Source organism: Herpailurus yagouaroundi, unplaced genomic scaffold, assembly GCF_014898765.1.
Source record: "Herpailurus yagouaroundi ecotype Mexico unplaced genomic scaffold, PumYag 141, whole genome shotgun sequence".
Classification (NCBI taxonomy): Eukaryota; Metazoa; Chordata; class Mammalia; order Carnivora; family Felidae; genus Herpailurus; species Herpailurus yagouaroundi.
Window position 1 is genome coordinate 29,399,381 of NW_024412396.1, and position 18,647 is coordinate 29,418,027.

Consider the following 18,647-nt stretch of genomic DNA (forward strand, 5'->3'; position numbering starts at 1 on the left):
ATAGATTGACGAATTAGACTTAATTAAATTTTAAATTTCTCATCCAAAGAAAAGACTAATAAAATGCAAAAGCAAGTCACAGACTTCAAGAAAATATTTGCATATTTCTGACAAAGGACTCATTTCCAGCATATATAGAGATCTCTTACAACTCAATAATAAAAAAAAAAGACAACTGAATTTAGAAGTGGACAATGATATGAATAGATTTTTCACAAAGAAGATATACAAATGGCCAATAAACAAAATGTCATTAGTCTTCATGAAATGCAAATTAACAAAAATGAGATACTACCACACAACCATCAGCATGGCTAAAATTAAAAAGATTGAAAACCCCTATGTTGTCTAGGATGTAGAACAACTGGAACTCTCATACTTTGTTGGAAGTATAAAATTATACATCCATTTTGGAAAGAGATCAGGCAATTTCTTATACAGCTGAATTTATACCAACCATACCACCCAGTAATTCCATTCTTAGGTATTTACCCCAAAGAAGTGAAAACATATGTCCACAGAAAGATGTATATAAGAATATTTATAGAAACTATCCATCAACAGAAAAAACTGTCATATAAACAATCTCATATAATTATTAAGTGGAATTAGTGTGGTTAACTATCCTGGTTTCTCTGGGACTGAGAAGTTTTCTGGGACTTTCAGTGCTAAAACTAGGAAACTCTTAAGCAAATCAGGGCCAGTTAGTCATTCTAATTATCTACCTCAGCAATACAAAGACCATAGAATTACTAAAACATCCAACAACATGGGTGAAGCACAAAACATTATGCTGAGTGAATGAAGCCTACAAAAGAGTTCATATTCTATGGTCCTCTTTATATGAAGTTCAGAACTAAGGTGTGGCAAAAACAGAAGCAGGAGAGTGTATACATCTGAGGGTTTGGCTGATGGGGAAGGGGTGTGAGGGAACTTTCTGGAGTGATGGTAATGCTCTCTATTTTGGTAGAAATGTGGGTTACACTGGTGTATACATTTGTCAAAACTTAGTGAATGGTAATTTGAAGTTTCTGCATATCTACATTTTTTTTATATATATATGAAATTTATTGTCAAATTGGTTTCCATACAACACCCAGTGCTCATCCCAAAAGGTGCCCTCCTCAATACCCATCACCCACCCTCTCCTCCCTCCCACCCCCCATCAACCCTCAGTTTGCTCTCAGTTCTCAACAGTCTCTTATGCTTTGGCTCTCTCCCACTCTAACCTCTTTTTTTTTTTTTTTTTCCTTCCCCTCCCCCATGGGTTCCTGTTAAGTTTCTCAGGATCCACATAAGAGTGAAACCATATGGTATCTGTCTTTCTCTGTATGGCTTATTTCACTTAGCATCACACTCTCCAGTTCCATCCACGTTGCTACAAAAGGCCATATTTACATTTTAAAAATACCTGTAAACAAATATTGAACTCTAGCTAATGACATGCATACCAATGTGTTAATAATATGCATACTGAAGTGAGGTGTGACTCTTCTTTCCTTGTCTGGTATGGAATTTCTTAAAAAAGTGGTGTAGATGTTAGAGATGGAAGAAGGGAGAATAATACCTTGAGGATTGCTTCTGAGTGGAATTGTCTGTTATTGACTCCATTCATTTTAGAAAGATTTTCTTTAACTTTTTGGCAACAGCTTCCATGTTGCTGAATCCATTTTTTCTGTTTTGTTTTGTAATCCTGTGTTTTGCAGGAAGAATCTTACTTTGCTTTCTAAATCAGTGAGCTTCTTTCATTGTTATATATATGTAATCTAACTGTAATTTTGTTTTATTAATTGCCTCAGTGTTATTGACTCTTTGCTAACTTTTCTCACAACCTTTTTTTTTTTTTTGGCTTTTATAGTATTTACAAGTATAAGCAAAATATCTCCATATTATGTCTTTTAGTAGTCATTTTATTTCTCCAGAAAGTTACTTAGGATTATTTTAAGGGATGGCAGTGCTTACAACATTCTAACTTCTTGTTATCTAATGTTTCTTTAATACTATAGTACTTTTAAAATTGGTTCTGGATTGGCTTTAGATTAGCTTCTGTTTAATGTTTTTTTTTTTTTTTTTTTTTTATATTTTGAAGAGAGAGAGAGAGACAAGGCATAGGCAGGGGAGGGGCAGAGAGAGAGGGAGACACAGAATCCGAAGCAGGATCCAGGCTCTGAGCTGTCAGCACAGAGCCTGACACGGGGCTGGAACCCACAAACCCTGAAATCACAACCTGAGCAGAAGTCGGATGCTTAACCAACTGAGCCTCCCAGGCACCCCTAGATTAGCTTGTTTATTAACAACTTTTTTGGGTATTCACAAAAATAAAAATGTACACTGTAGAAAATTTTAGCCTTGATTTTAGAAAATTTTAATCTTGTTAGGGTTTTACTTGTTTTCACGCATACTTTTTGTTATGGTAATGAGGTAGGTCAAAAGAGTACTCTCAGCACCTGGGTGGCTCAGTCGGTTAAGTGTCCGACATGGGCTCAGGTCATGATCTCCCATTTTGTGAGTTTGAGCCCCATGTTGGGCTCTGGGCTGACAGCTCAGAGCCTGGAGCCTGCTTTGGATTCTGTGTCTCCCTCTCTCTCTGCCGCTCACTGCTTGCTTGTGCATGCTGTCTCTATCTCTCAAAAATAAATAAAAAATTAAAAAAATAAGAGGGTACTCTCAACATCTTTCAAGGTATCTTTTATCTTTTGCTTCTCCTTCTTCTTATATACCTCTAAAATGTGTTGTTCTTATAAAGAAGTCAGTTATAATAATGGTTCTCAATCCTACCAAACCCAGTGCACGCTTCTAATAAGGTTTTTTTTTTTTTTAGTTTATTTTTGAGAGAGAGAGAGAGAGAGAGAGAGAGCACACATGCATATGGGAGAGGGGCAGAGAGAGAGGGGAGAGAGAGAATCCCAAGCAGGCTTCTTGCTGTCAGTGCAGAGCCTGATGCAGGGCTCAAACCCATGAACTGAGATTGTGACCTCAGCCAAAATCAAGAGTTGGATGCTCAACGGACTGAGCCACCCAGGCACCCCTCTAATAAGTACTTTTTTTTTTCTTTAACGTTTATTTATTTTTGAGACAGAGAGACAGAGCATGAACGGGGGAGGGGCAGAGAGAGAGGGAGACACAGAATCGGAAACAGGCTCCAGGCTCTGAGCTGTCAGCACAGAGCCCCACATGGGGCTCGAACTCACGGACCGTGAGATCATGACCTGAGCCGAAGTCAGACGCTCAACCGAGTGAGCCACCCAGGTGCTCCTCTAATAAGTACTTTTAATAATTTTTTTTCTATCCTGAAATTAATAGATTATTTTAATCTACCTACACACATAACCAAAAACTCAATGTAAGTGCCCTTAATATAAAGAGGAAATAAAAGGAAAGTAATTAACAACTATTTCAATATGTAAATTTAGGGGCATGATATACTAGTCAGATGCTTGTTATCTATACACAGAAACCGAATGGGACAGCTACAATGCAGTGGATCTTTTTGGCAGTTGTGTCACTTCTCAGAATAATGTTTTGGTTTTTTGGGGGTTTTTTTCGGCGTGAATATATTTTTTTTAATTTTATTTTTTTTAATTTACATCCAAATTAGTTAGCATATAGTGCAACAATGATTTCAGGAGTAGATTCCTTAGTGTCCCTTACCCAATTAGCCCATCCCCCCTCCCACAACCCCTCCAATAACCCTCTGTTTGTTCTCCATATTTAAGAGTCTCTCATGAGGGGGACAAAACATCAGAATAATGTTTTTAATGCATAATATAAATAGGATTACAAAGGAAACCAATTGTATTGAAATATAGACCCCAGGTTAAGAATCCCTGAAACTCCATTGGGTGTGAGTACTAAACTGTGAGTACTAAATTATAAGAGTTTTCTATTTGGGGAAACAATGGAAGCCTTGATATTAAAATATTATTGATTCAAAAGTGCATTTGAGTGCCTACATCATTTTGTCGTCAACATAATGACATCAATAGGGATTAACTAACATCAGCTCTCTAATAGAATAAGGCAAATTACTTAAGAGCTGTATTTCTATTCTAATTTTGTATCTCATTAGAAACCAAGTGTATGAAATGGAATAATGCCTCTATTTCCCATACTTTTCTCATTAGGACTAAACTACCTCTCTGATTAATATCAATTTTGCCAACTTATTTCTTCATATTACTTAAGGGAGTAAGGTAACCTTGGCAGGACAAAATCTTCCTCCAGCTACCATTGGGCAAGTTAGCAAATAATTTATCTGTATTAATAGGGTAATTTAAACCCAAGTGATTCTAAGAATAGGAATCATAAAGCAGGATAATCAAGAGTTTGTTTCAACAGGTGCTCACTCAGTGTTTTCTAAGAGTGCATTGCGAGAGGTGACCATGTTGTATGTGTATGAACAGCCTGTCATGACAAATGTGCAATGTCATGATGATGAGTTTTATTTCTTTTAGGGTATGTCTCTGTGCCAGACTGTTGTTGTAGGCTCTGTAGTCATTCTCCTCTACTCTTCAAGAGCATGTTACAATTTGGTGGTGATCACCATATCTCAGGATACATTAGAAAGTCCATTTAACTATGGCTGGGATAATCTTTCAGATAAGGTAAGTAGCTACCATGTATTGCTAATCTAATAATTTAATAAGGAAGTTAGCCTTAACTAAGAGAACATTTTAAGTGTTTGACTTACAAACAAACACTTTTATGGAATCTCTAGCTACGAACAGTAATCAGACTTAAAGCTTTATGTATAAAAATCCTCATTTACACGTGTCACTTAAAATCATTCGTCAGAATATTTTCTTTTCTTTTTGCAAATAATACTACTAGTGACATAAACCTACTGTTCATAAACCTATCTTGCTAATTTTTTTCAAGGACAGTGTTTAAATACCTCTAGATAAATGGATTGTCTGTCATTAGCTAGTGAATATATCTTTAACTTGTTAGGATAAAAGTTATTCTCTCAAACCCAAGACCTACATATAATCTAAATATGTGGTTCAGTTTGTTTAAATGATGACTTTTTTGAAAATCTAGTATCATCAGTCATGTTAATGGGAGAGCATTCATAGTTCCTTGGGTGTCCAGGTATTTGCTCCAATAATTCCCAGTACTCTATATTTAACCTCCCAGCACTCTCCATCCCCTACCTAAAAGTGCAGTTTGACATAGCTACCTGTCATATGTTTACATTAACTTAACTTTGTACTGAATTGAAGACATTCTGGAATACCATTTTATAAGAATTTCAGTTACCATTCTAAAGAAAAGGAATTTTCATATGTGGTTCCAGATGGCAGAATGTCTTCACTCCTTTTGCCATTTCTCTCTCCCAACATCTAGTAGGATAAGCAAACTCAATACGAAGTTTAGGCCCAAAGACATATTTTTAAATAGCAGTGGAGCTGAACAATTTGATATGTGACATTTCTCTACAGGTGTAACTCAGTAAGTGCTATTATGTTGCCCATGGAGTAGTTAGAATGAGTAGTCTCTTTTATAACTCTCTTCAGACTTTGGGGCCAAAAAACGAGATCACTCCATTTTATCCATATGTTAAAAATATTTTCATAAATTGATGCATTGAAAAATAGCTTTTTATTCTACTTAACATCAAAGCACATTTTTACATCCTTTAAAGGATATGAAACCACAAAATATGGAAAATTGGAGATTTATGTGCCTGTGGTTGATGTGTTTTCAGTTACCCTACCTGACGCAAGTTAATTGTGGAGGGTGACTGCTTACACATCAGACAGACTTAAACATTGCTCTGTCACACTCTGTTTACAGGCTCATCTAGAAGATGTGAGTGGAGAAGAGTATGTAGTATTTGGAATGGTCCTCTTTCTGTGGGAACATGTCCCAGCATGGTCTGTGGTACTCTTTTTCCGGGCGCAGAGACTAAACCAGAATTTGGTATGACATCATAAGATTCCCCAATGCCTGTTGCCCTTATCTTTAAAAACAATGGAACATTTATATTGATTTTCTATTTTTGTCAAAGTTTAAGACTAAAAAGCATTCTAGATCTCATCCTTCTTTCTTAGTTGGAAAGTAAATCTTCATATGTTAATATTTTGTTCACAGGCACCTGCTGGCATGATAAATAGTCACAATTACAGTTCCAGAGCTTACTTTTTCGACAACCCAAGACGATATGATAGTGATGATGACTTGCCAAGACTGGGAGGTTCGAGAGAAGGAAGGTAGGTGTTCAGGACAAGCACTGAATACATCGAAAAGGAACAAACTGAAGCTTCAGGGCTAGTACTGAATACATTGAAAAGGAACAAACCTAAGCTTTTTAAACATTTTTTAATGTTTATTGATTTTTGAGAGAGAGAGAGAGAGAGAGCATGAGTAGGGGAGGGGCAGAGAGTGAGAGACAGAGACCCAGAATCCGAAGCAGGCTCCAGGCTCTGAGCTGTCAGCACAGAACCCGACGTGGGGCTCAAACTCAGGAACTGTGAGATCATGACCTGAGCCTGAACTGTGAGATCATAACCTGAGCCGAAGTCAGAGGCTTAAACAAGTGAGCCATCGAGGTGCCCCAAGAACAAACCTAAGCTTTGACCCAAATATGTAAAAAGTGATTTGGTGATATATGTCAATAAATAAGATCATTTAAACCAGACCTTAGAGCAGTAGATGCTACACTTATAGTGTAACCTATACTATAAAAGACTATCATCTGACTCTAATGTTACCTTTATTTGAGAAATGCCTTTGGGAGTAAAATGGTACCATCTTATTTCAGGATCCCATGTTGCTTCAAAGCTGGCAGAAGTTAGTAAGAAGGGAAGGAATACAATTAGAGTGATGTATATGTTTCCTTATCTATAGTGCTATTCAAAGCCCACAGGAAAACCCTAGATTAACCTTTTGGGAATCTTAGATGCTATAGGAAATCTCCTTGTGTCCTTCTTACTCTAAAATCACTGCAACTCCATACCATTAGCTGTGTATCAGGGCAAAGTGAAAAGCTAAAAGCATACCTCCATAATACTTTGAGCTTGATATAACATTTTCTGTAATCCTCATTTCATCTGGACAATTTACTTAACCTGTTTTTTTCAGCCTGTTTTTCACCTACAAAATAGGGATAATAGAATTTATCTAATAGGATTGTTGTAAAAATTAAATAAGGTATGTGTGTGTATACATTACTTCATGTATATACACAGAAACATGTCTTACAAGAGCCTAGTCCATAATAAACAGCACTATATTATCATCTGATAATCAAGTTCTAATTCTGACGTATTTATTCTTTTGTAATATGTGATATAAAATCAAGGATATTAGATAAAAGTCATTCCATTTTGTAGAAAGCCATCATATTACTTGGCAAAGAATATACTCAATATTTGAATACTGTATTATGAAATTCATTGAACACTAAAAATGCCAATGTGACTTACATCCTGATCACACTCCTATCACTTTTTTGCCTTTTCTTGTTGCAGTTTATCAAATTCGCAAGGTTTGGGCTGGTATGGCACCATGACTGGGTGTGGCAGCAACAGCTATACAGTCTCTCCCCACCTGAATGGACCTATGACAGACACTGCTCCTTTGCTCTTTACTTGTAGCAATTTAGATATGAGCAATCACCATAGCTTGTATGTAACACCACAAAACTGACAGCATTACCGAGCCGTGATTCTTCCATTGTTTCTCATGAACGTGTATATTCGATGTGTTTAAATGCCATCTACATAAACATTCCATTATCTGTTGCAACTGAAAACACAGCCTGGAAATGTGGTTCAGCAGAGAACACACCTGTTACTTTTGACTTCTTCATAGCAAAATGAAGTAAAATGGGAAGTTTGGAGTGGGAGAAAAGAAGGATTAGATCTTAAGGCACTTGATGGCTGCAAACATCCTGACTTTGGAACATCAAATGCATATTTGCATATTTGCACTTTTATCTTTGTTCTGAAAGAGTACACTGCAGTCCCCAAAGTCACACTCTAGGGTTCACACTAGGATATTATATTGTACACCTAATTAGGAGGCAATTTCCCTATGAAAATCAAAGCCTGTATATTCAGTGGTATATTCTATGTGGAAATCTTACCCAATAAAAATTTTACGGTGTGAACAGTGTGCAGGATTAAGGTATAACAATGTACCATTCTTTTTAAAAATCTACTTAAAAATATGTGATCACTGAAGATAGTTCTTTTAAGCATGATTGTAAAATACCAACCAAAATTATTCCATCATTTTTTTTAAACGACAGTAGTAATCCTTTACAATGATGACCAGCAGTGTTCTTTGGAGAGCCACAGTCATTTCTTCAAGAAGAAAGTATACCGGTGAAAATGATGTGGCTACTTTGAGTAGAATTGGTCAAGTGATCATTTTGTATGATTAAGATATATTATAGTAGTTTAAGCATGGCTCTTCAAGAAAGCAATAGTGATTTCTGCATAGGGAGATTTGGGTAGAAACTTCTTGGGACTAAACACATTTACAGATGCATTTAAGAATTATTCATAAAATGTACAATTCTAAGTTAAAACATGAATACATTTTCAAAAGCATCTGATTTGGCTGAACAAGATACAGCTGATTGTACCTATTGAATCAGGATTGTCCTCAGGTAAATTAAGTCATGATACATTATTGCAGTAAACTCAAGTGCAATACTTTGTAAGACATATAATTCCTCCTTTAGTTTTCCCATTTTTATATCTTGTATATGGGCAAAGCCAGATTAAATTTAATTCAAATTAATTCCAGCACTAGACTAAATAAGAAAACTGATGTACTAACTAGGTAAGTACAAAACCAGTGTTTAACAATATTGGAATACTTCTAGAATTATATTAAAACTGTCTTGAATGTCCTATCCCAAATCTAAAAAAATATATATATATATATGGTAGGCTAAAGTAATAAAGGATTTTAAAATGCACTTTCTACCAGTATCTATATGGAAAGAAGTAGATGCTGAATACCTCAAGATGCCAAGGGAACAGGCAACATTGGGAAGTTGTCACAATTGTGCTTAAAGACAACTAGCTACATACAGTTGTCTGCTGATCTATTTCTTCAGAACTGCAACTAATACAACTGTCCTTTTCTGTCTTTTGACTAGAAAGTTATGTTTTATTTCTACTATCATTTAAAATACCTTTCAGGGTTTTAATAATTGCTTATTCAGTGATTTCATAAGAGTATAACAGGAATAAATGAAATTTTTAATGCTTTTGATCTTTTGGGAGGCTGGTATACAGCCAAAGAAATTTCTTCTTTTTATCATACAAAATGACTTTGAACTCAATCAGAAGCATAAGCCTATAGTGACAAATGTTACTTTGGGTCTGTTTTAAATTCTCTGATTGTAACCAAATTACTTAAAAATTTATAGTACAGAAGTTAACCTTGGTATTTACATGACAACATAACATACACTTAACCGGGTATATTTTGATGACAACTTCAGTTCTTAGATTTCTATTCAGAATGCCAACTATTTATTTTCCTAATAATGTTGAGTATCTAATTACCTAGAACTATCTGAAAAGATGTGTTATCTCTTTTAATCCTTGAGGTTCCAAGTAAATAAGATAAATTTTTTTCTAAGGCCTCCCTACACAGTGTTCCTATTTGACCAGATAAGCAAAGATTACTTTAAAAAAAAAATCCAGATAAAATATCTTGGTTCTTTCAGTGGCATTAGTTGATTCTTCCAAATTTCAGATTTGTAGATTTATTCTTATCACTGACTTAGGGTACCTGAATTCTTGCATTTGTCCCCTTGTACACATCTCCCACAATACATCACCAAAGACAAAGAAAGATAAGCTTCTGGCCCAATTTTTGCTTAAAAATTCCAAAGCACTAGGAGCACTTTAAGTTTGGTCTCGAAAGAAGGAGCTGTTTATGAAATCAAAGGGCTACCGATTCCCTGCTCATCCTGCACTGAAGCACATGATGACAATTTCAAACCTTCCTTTTTGGTTCATTAATTAGAACAGTGAATTTCATTGCTTAAGTGTGTAATTCTACAGTGATTAGCAGTACTTGTTTTTATTGTTTCATTTGGGTGGTCATTAATTTTGAAACTCTTACCACTCAGTGTAGCTGGTTGTAGTTTTATGAAAGATGTAATTTATAGCTAAAGTGGCTTTTTTATGCATAGCTGCCTTTTTTATTGTTTAACAGTGTTTCTCAGCTATACAATCAGTTTCAAACTGGTTGTGAAAGTATAGCTGTGGCCAATGAATGTATTTATTTGTTTCACTAAATTGTAACAAAACACTACTGTTAAAAATAAAAGTGTTTGTGCTTTTATTTGGAGGTCTGGTTTTCTTAAATGTCTCAACTGATGACATTGACTTCTGTCATACAAGCATAAGAACCCTGGTGTTACCAAAGAAAAGAGAAAAATATCAGGAATTACAGATGATAGTTTGCTGTTCGTGAGCTTATATTTATATCTGGACATTGTGTCTCTTAATATTGTATACTAATTTGACATGAACTGGCACACACTTTATTTAAAAATAGCAATATGATTGTGATAGTATGTTTATTCAAACATTTAGCTAAGAAAAATCTTTGTAAGGGGCGCCTAGGTGGCTCGGTCAGTTAAGCATCCAACTTCAGCTCAGGTCATGATCGCAGTTTGTGAGTTGGAGCCCTGTGTGGGGTTCTGTGCTGACAGCTCAGAGCCTGGAGCCTGCTTCAGATTCTGTCTCCCTCTCTTTCTGCCCCGCCCCCACTCACGTTGTCTTTCTCAAAAATAAACATCAACAAAACTAATTTTTAAAAAAGTACAATGCTTAAAAAAAATTTTTTGTATGACATGACTTCTAACACCTCTCTCTTTCTCTTTGAATTTTAAACAGGAATAAATTTATCTAGCCTGTAATCTTGGGCAGCTATTCATTGATTACTTGAGAAATTCTTCAGTGATGTTGCCTTTTCCCCTAAAAGAAGAGTTCTTACTATTTTTTCCATAATAGAATCCCTTTATAGTTTGCCAAAACCACACCAAATTTTGAATGCAATTTCAGGAGATTTACTGGCCACCCCCCCCTGAAGTCCACAAATCCTTGGGAATCTATTAACTCTTGTTGTAAAGAATATTTGGAGTGAAGGTATGACCTCTAATGCAATAAAGTTGTCATTTTAAAAGCAATTTATTCAACAAACGTTTATTAAGTGTTCAAATGCCAAAAACTATGCTATGGAGATGCAAAAATGGATAAAGTTCCTTTTCCTGCCCTTAAGGAGCTCACATTCTAGTAAAGGAGGCTTAAAAAAAATACAGTACAATAAGTGACACAGTAGAGGTAGGTTGTAATTACAGTGGTGACATTTAAGAGGAAATTAGACGATCCTCCTTGGGTGAAATAAGGAAGATTTCACAGAGACGGGCTCTCTGCTGGCCTCCAGGGAGACACGGGAATGTTCCAGGTGGGGAAGGATGGCTAGAGCACCTGATGCAAAAAGAACAGCACGCATCAAGGTGTGGAGGCCTGATCCTGGCACATTTGAAGAATTGTTTTATCAGAGCATGGGGGCTGGGGTGGCACTGGAGACACATCAGAGGACCTTGTTAGAGTGCTTCTAGAAAGCCGGCTGTGGCAGCATGGTGGGGCACACGAGGGGAGACAGGCTGAGAATAAGGAGACAGGTTAGTGTAGTGCTCTAGGTTAGAGCAAACAAAAGGGAAAGACAGAGAAATGGAGATAAACTCCACAGCGCTTAGACACCGACTGGACAGGGGAAGATGGAGAGGAGTGAGCCTAGAGAATTAAGATGATGATGGTTCTGAAATTAGCCAGAGTAAGGAACACGGGCATAAGAATCGATTTGGGAGGAGAGTGATTAAGATATACAAGCATCTGTGGAACAACGGTAAAGACATGTCGTAAACAGATGGATTGACAGGTGTGGACTAATAATAAGGATTTAGAAATCATTGAATCAGAATTACTCAAGAGTGAAAAGTGGTGGTGATTAAGGGCAAGAATGAAAGTCAGAGGAATAACATTTAAGGCATTAATGAAAAGAAGCTACAAAGGGAAGTATCCAGGAGTGAAATATAAGAAACCCTGGGGAGAAAAGGAACCCTGGGACTGCCAACAGTGTCAAATGCAGGAAAACAAAAGTCAAATGGCTTGTGAACTGAACTGTGAATTTATAATTTGAATTTTTAACTTCAAAAGAAGCAATTGTTAGGAACAACAGAGCCAAAAGCAAGATTTTGGTTATGGAGCAAGTGGGAGGTGACAAAGTGATGATGGGAATACTCTTTCAAAACAACTGACTTTAAAAGAGGGCAGGGCAGGACATGAAAGTTTGAGCAGCATACAGACAAAATTACCATTTAAACCCATCTTCCACACGTTCAGATACTACAAATGTCCTTTAAACTTTTACACATGGCACTTACTCCATACTCCTTTGAGTCTCCAACAATATTGACTTAATTAGTAAATGTCTTTCTTTTCCTGCCTTATTCAAATGAGGGGTGGGAAGAAAATATGACATATTGTTAAACTTAGCTCTGTGATTATTCATTTAAAATATACTGAATACAAATTCATACATTCATTCAACAAATATGTATTGGATACCCACTATGTGCTTACTACGTGCTTGGCACTACGCCAGGCTTTAGAAAGGGCACAGAAAAGAAAAAGTATACAGCAGTATAAGATGATATTTCTAAACCATTATATAAATAAATCCTGCTTTATTAATAATGTGACATCTCAACATGATACACCTGCTAAAACGCATAGAGGGCACATCCTTTTGAGGTATAGTTTTTTTCATTCACAATTACCATGTGATCAAAATTCTTATACTTCTTCAAATATTTTTATCATTGAAGGACTGCCACTAATGAAAACCTCCCGAAATTGGTTAAGTTTTAGGGAGGAAAAGGAAATGAACCTCACGTACAAAAAAAATTATACGCCCTATGACTATACATATCAGGCATTACGAGGGCAACAGACTCAAAAAGAACTTTACAGTGGAACTCAAAATGATTCCTTATTCTAAGGCTTACCGTATGATAGTTCCACTTTTCTTTTTTCCTGAAAAAATCATTTAAAAAAATTATTCAGTATTACACACTGAAGTATTTATAAGGCTCAAAGGGCATGATGCCTGAAACAGACTTGCAAATGATTTAGGAAAAAACAGTATATGTCTGTATATATACAGAGAGAGCATGATAGATGAAGCAAACGTGAACGATTCGTGAATCTGGGTAAAAGAGTTCTTTGTACTATCCTGGAAACTTCTGTAAATTTGAAATCATATAAAAATAAAGAGTTTCCCCCAAATTTTATTCAGCACTAGGTAAAGTATTAGGAGAATAAATATATAAATCTATTCAACTTTTCACAATGTTTAGAAATCCCTTTAAGTCTTTGAGTTGGTATTATATCTTTCTAGACACCAAAACGAGCCAATCAAAATAGCAATATAATTCTAAAACAGATTTATTTCATACCAATGTACTTTTTGGGTTGCCAGATAAAACACAGGATTCCCAGTTAAATCTGAATTTTAAACAGGAAATAATTTTTGGTGTAAGTATGTCCCAAATATTGCCTAAAGCAAGCTTACCTTAAAACATTATTCATTTTTTACCTGAAAGTCAAATTTAACTGGGCATTCTGTATTTTTTTTTTTTTTCACTAAAGCTGGTAACCCTCAATGTACTGAAAAATTTTAGGCTGTTAATTATGGATTATTCATGAGCCTCCTCAGCATTTTCCTATAAAGCGGTCAACACACCGACCATAGCTTTATTTATATTATATCTTCTTAACACAAAATTCTTGAGAGACTTACAACATTTACTTAGTTTTAACATATATGAATTTGATAATCCTCATTTTATTCAATGTTAAACTTTAAAATTTTTACCACATCAACAAAGTATTACTTTTACTCACAATAATATTATACACAGACTTAACACAATTTAAAAAAATTGTCTACTTAAAACAATATAATTCTCCTTTTACAAAAGCAGCTTTATATAAAATGTTTGGCTTAAGAATGTCATTGCTCATATGCCTCTGAATGAAATTCCACTCTTTGGCCTTCATAGTCCAGAAACAGGCACATTTCAACTTGTTTTCTGTTTTCTTTAATGAATATTTTGTAACAAATTCCTGAAGTTTTCTAATTCTTTCACACTTGTGGAAATTCTGTAAACAAACAAAAAAATTTCACTCAGAAACGATCATAGATATCTTTTCTGTTATTCAACTCTGCATTTTTTAGAGCACAGAAAAATTTTCAAGTAATTTATTTTAGTAAATTTAAAGATGTATAAGCCACGTAGTCAATTTTGATGTACTTGAGTTCTTAATTTGATGTGGTAGAACTAAGATAATATTGCCCTGAAATTAGTTATTTTTAAGTATTGAAAACTTAGTATTAAAGGTTTAAAATACAGAATTATAAAGTACATAAACACTAAAATACTTAGATATTTAAAGTATTCATAAGTATAGTCACATGCTTAGCATTTAAAGTACATAAGTATAAATTACATAAGCATTAAAATATGTAGTTTAAATATGCATAAGTATATGAATAGTGAAACTCATCAATATTCCATATTTAGTAAATACACAAGAATCAAAGCTTTTGGACTACAAAGAGTGACAATAGTAAATATGTGACCAAATTGTTTTCACTACTTTTTATAAAAGTTTGATTATTATTTTGAAGTGTATTTTATTCTGCTCTCCACCATAAAAAAAGTACCATAATTCTCAATGAACTAAAACGTTAAGTTTCTGTGTACTAGAGAATAATTTTGAAGGTCAATTATTTCAAACCCAAAATATTAAATCATACTTTTTTTAAAGTGAAGAAATGTCATCCTTAGAAAATGTCGTTTGTATAAATCTCTGCATTCTCTACAAACAGTAGTCAGCAGGAAATGCATCTATACATAAAGTATAGATGTATAATGTATACATTATAATGTATAAAGTATAATGTAAGTTCCTTATTTCAAGTTTATCTTCCAATCATTTTAAAAAATTATTTTTAAAGAATTATTAACCTTTTCACATAATGGTGAATCCACAAAGAAATTGTATACATATACCTATTTTGAACAACATGATTTTTTCCAGGACCTTCAAAAAATATGTGGGCAGCACAAAAACTACTTTTAAATAATTAGAAAAATATACACAAATTCAGTAAAATTTTATGTGAATACTGAATTCTAATCAATAAATTAATCATAATTATAAAAATCAATAGACGAAAGTAAAGAATATCATCTAATGATTGTGTGTGCCTACATTTCATAAGATCACAGAATTCTGTAGTGAAAAAATTTCACTGAAAAGGATATTCCTTACCCGTTTTATCTGAGAGTGTATGTGTTGCACTAGATTTACTTGGCTAACAGAAACAATTTAAGTACATTCAAACTAACCTTCCAAATGCATTAAATAATGATACTATTTCTTGTCGGGTTAGATGGAATTCATAGCTGGGCCCACTTTCTGGCATATTTGCTATCAGTTTCTCAGAAAACAAAATCTTCAGAGCAGTCCCCAAACCCTGTATCTATAATAGAAATAAGAAAAAAAAAAAAGTCAGAAAATTCTTTGGGTAAAGAATAAATGAAAAATAAGATTGAGCTAGATTTACTTACCTGAAGCTTTCCCCACAGTCGACACTTAAAACAACCAACACAATCCATGATTCTAGAAATATTTCTAAAATGCAGTCGAAAGTCCTCCTGAAAACAATTTAACGAGATTTTATTTATATTTAGCATATAATCAAACACTAAGTGTTTTCTGAGTGCCTTCTATGTGTCCAGCACTGTGCAGGGGACTAAAGGGGATTGAAAAAGGGGAAGAGAATTAAAATCCACATTCACTGAGCACCCCTGCGTACCAGAATCTACATACACAATTTCATTTTAACTTCCCCGCAATTCCAAAAGCAAACGTTATTATAATCTACATGAATTAAAAAAACAAGGTTCAGAGAGGTTAGGTTGCCTAAACTCCCATGTGTAGGAAACAGCAAACAAAGACCCCTGGCCTGCCTGACTCAGAAACTAAACTATCTGCAAATATACAAAAAGGTAACTGAGTTGAGATGTTTTGCTTCATGTGATTATTAACTATATGTAAATATCAGAAGAAGGGGGACAGGAGTAGAATGGCATCATTTACCAAGAAAGAAAAAAAAGGGGCACCTGGGTGGCTCACTTGGTTAATATCGAACTCTTGTTGGTTTTAGCTCAGATCATGATCTGGCAGTTTGTGAGTTCTAGCCCCTGCTTGGGATTCTCTCTCTTTCCCTCTCTCTCTGCCCTTCCCTCGCTCAAGCTCTCTCCCTTTCTATCTCTTGCTCTCTCTCAAAAATAAATAAATAAACTTTAAAAAAAAAAAAGAGAGAGAGGGAGGGAGAAATTTCAAAATTTGGCTCCATAAAAGTTAAAGAAAGCTTTGCTTTCTGGTATTAATTAGGTAAAACAATCAGATATTTTATTATTAATAATATTTTACCATATTTTTATTTTTAAATATATTTATAATTAATATTATCATACAGAAATATACAGAATATAGTGAACATCCAGGTATATGTCACCAATCTTTAAAAGAAACTATCACAAGTACCACAGAAACCTCTATGTATGCCTCCAAAGTCCTGTATCCTACTCTTTATACTTATTCTGAATTTGATGTTTATTGTTCCCTTTTTGGTTTTATACTTTTAATATGTAGGTATATATTCTATAACACTAAGGTACTACATTGTTTATAATAGGAAAAAATTAATCCAGATCATCCAAAAGTAGTATATGTCCTTAAGGAGTAAGTAAAAAAGATAGGAAACCAAGAACACATCCTACTTTTACTCCAATGGAAATTAGTTTGCCAAGTGACTCCTTCTGTCCTGGACTTGTACTGGAATCCCAAGCTTTAAGCAGGAAATTTGACATACATTTCTGACTGAATATCCATTGTACCAGTCAGCCCACAATTTGAGGAGTGTGTAGCACTTCTCTATTTTTAAATGTGACAAACCACACACTGGGCTCAACCAGAAGAGAACAGGACCAATGACTTTAAAATGGGAATAAATCAGCAAAGACTGAAACCCACTTTCAAAGTGTATTCACAATTCATCCTGAGGATACTTCTTCCCTAGATGCTTTATTCAGCTTGAGGCTTTGAAGTAGGTGTAATGTACAAAAGATTTTTTTCTAGGATCCCAGATCTTGTATCTTTATTAATATAAATTTTGTATTAATTTAGTATAAAGCCCAAGTCAATAATATTACCATTTGTTAACAATATTCTACATCTTATGTTTCTGTACCTTTTGCACTGAGTTCAGTAAGAGGTAATCTGAATTTTAAACCTACTTTTTAAAAATATTTACCCAGTAATATTACTCTAAGTAAATTTTGGTGATTTAAGGTTTCCTTTAAACTTGTGTTTTAACCTGAATTAAAGAAAAATCACACTTTGGGGCACCTGGGTGGCTCAGTCGGTTAAGCATCCGACTTCAGCTGAGGTCATGATCACACGGTTTGTGGGTTCGAGCCCCACGTCAGGCTCTGTGCTCACAGCTCAGAGCCTGGAGCCTGCTTCGGATTCTGTGTCTCCCTCTCTCTGCCCCTCCCTAGTTTGCACTCTCTCTCGCTCTCAAAAATAAATACATTTAAAAAAAATTTTTTTTAATCACACTTTTAACAATAACAGCATAGTAAAATTACTCTAAAGCAGATGTCCCCATCCTATGAAGTGCTGACCTCTGAAGGGTTCAATAATTACAAGGGCCTACAAAATCCATATAGTAGACAAGCATTGCCTACAGACAGAATAGATCTCATGTATGCAAGATAAATTTCCAAATGAATATAAATGCTATGATCAATAAAACACAACTTTTACCTAAAAAGTGTTACCAAATGTATTTTAGCCTTTTGGTAATTATATTGTCATAATCTATAGATACAAAAAATACTACTCTCACAGGGAGAGCTTAAAAGTTTTTGACTTTAGGGACTCTCATAGTTGGAAAGGTTGGAAGCCTGTGTTCTAAAAGACTGTGCTTGCTTTTGTAGACACCTAAATTCAGTATCTGGATCTATGTTTGTTAATTCAAATCCTTGAATGTGGCAGCTCTTGAGTAAATCTTTGTATGGCATACACAGAGAGTAAGCATGATTGCTTACAATAGCCAAAATAACATTGCAAAATTAAAGCAAAGCACATTGCTTATGTGAATTTAATATGCCAGAACCAAATTAATAAGCTAGAAATTTACTACATCAGACCAGGAGAAAATACCTGTGACTTCACAAATATCAATGTCCAATAACCTAAATATATTCCAAAGTTATCTCGGATTAGGAGAATTTATGATCCTTAAAATAACCAGAACCTAAATCACTTATAGATTCTCCTTGTTTATGTATACAGCTTTTAGGTCAGTACTTTAAATTATAGTCAGTGGGTAGAATGAACAAACATGCTGTGGTTACATACCGTAGTTTATATTCAGTGAAACCAACTGACCAAAACACAATTCTCACCCGATCCTTAAATGTTTTAAAAGCCTTCAAGTGAGATCCTACTCTATTTTGAGTTGAA

General features: G+C 34.7%; 2 protein-coding genes across 4 annotated transcripts in view; one reads left to right on the plus strand and one right to left on the minus strand.

Moving 5' to 3' along the window:
- The window catches only part of GPR137C (G protein-coupled receptor 137C), a 66,213-nt gene extending 55,899 nt beyond the window's left edge, over positions 1 to 10,314 (plus strand). Inside the window, exons 4-7 of one of the 2 annotated variants that reach the window (XM_040477144.1) lie at positions 4,455 to 4,604; positions 5,797 to 5,922; positions 6,094 to 6,212; positions 7,473 to 10,314. In XM_040477144.1, the coding sequence (XP_040333078.1) occupies positions 4,455 to 4,604; positions 5,797 to 5,922; positions 6,094 to 6,212; positions 7,473 to 7,650 (573 nt within the window). In that variant the 3' untranslated portion in view covers positions 7,651 to 10,314. The remainder of the gene's footprint in view (positions 1 to 4,454; positions 4,605 to 5,796; positions 5,923 to 6,093; positions 6,213 to 7,472) is intronic. The other variant, XM_040477145.1, reaches the window with a different exon arrangement.
- Positions 10,315 to 11,146: 832 nt separating this feature from the next.
- Positions 11,147 to 18,647, minus strand: part of ERO1A (endoplasmic reticulum oxidoreductase 1 alpha) — a 47,508-nt gene continuing 40,007 nt past the window's right edge. For both annotated transcript variants that reach the window (XM_040477147.1, XM_040477146.1), the window contains 3 exons: positions 15,680 to 15,766; positions 15,458 to 15,591; positions 11,147 to 14,204 (listed from right to left, as the gene is read on the minus strand). In XM_040477147.1, the coding sequence (XP_040333081.1) occupies positions 14,144 to 14,204; positions 15,458 to 15,591; positions 15,680 to 15,766 (282 nt within the window). In that variant the 3' untranslated portion in view covers positions 11,147 to 14,143. The remainder of the gene's footprint in view (positions 14,205 to 15,457; positions 15,592 to 15,679; positions 15,767 to 18,647) is intronic.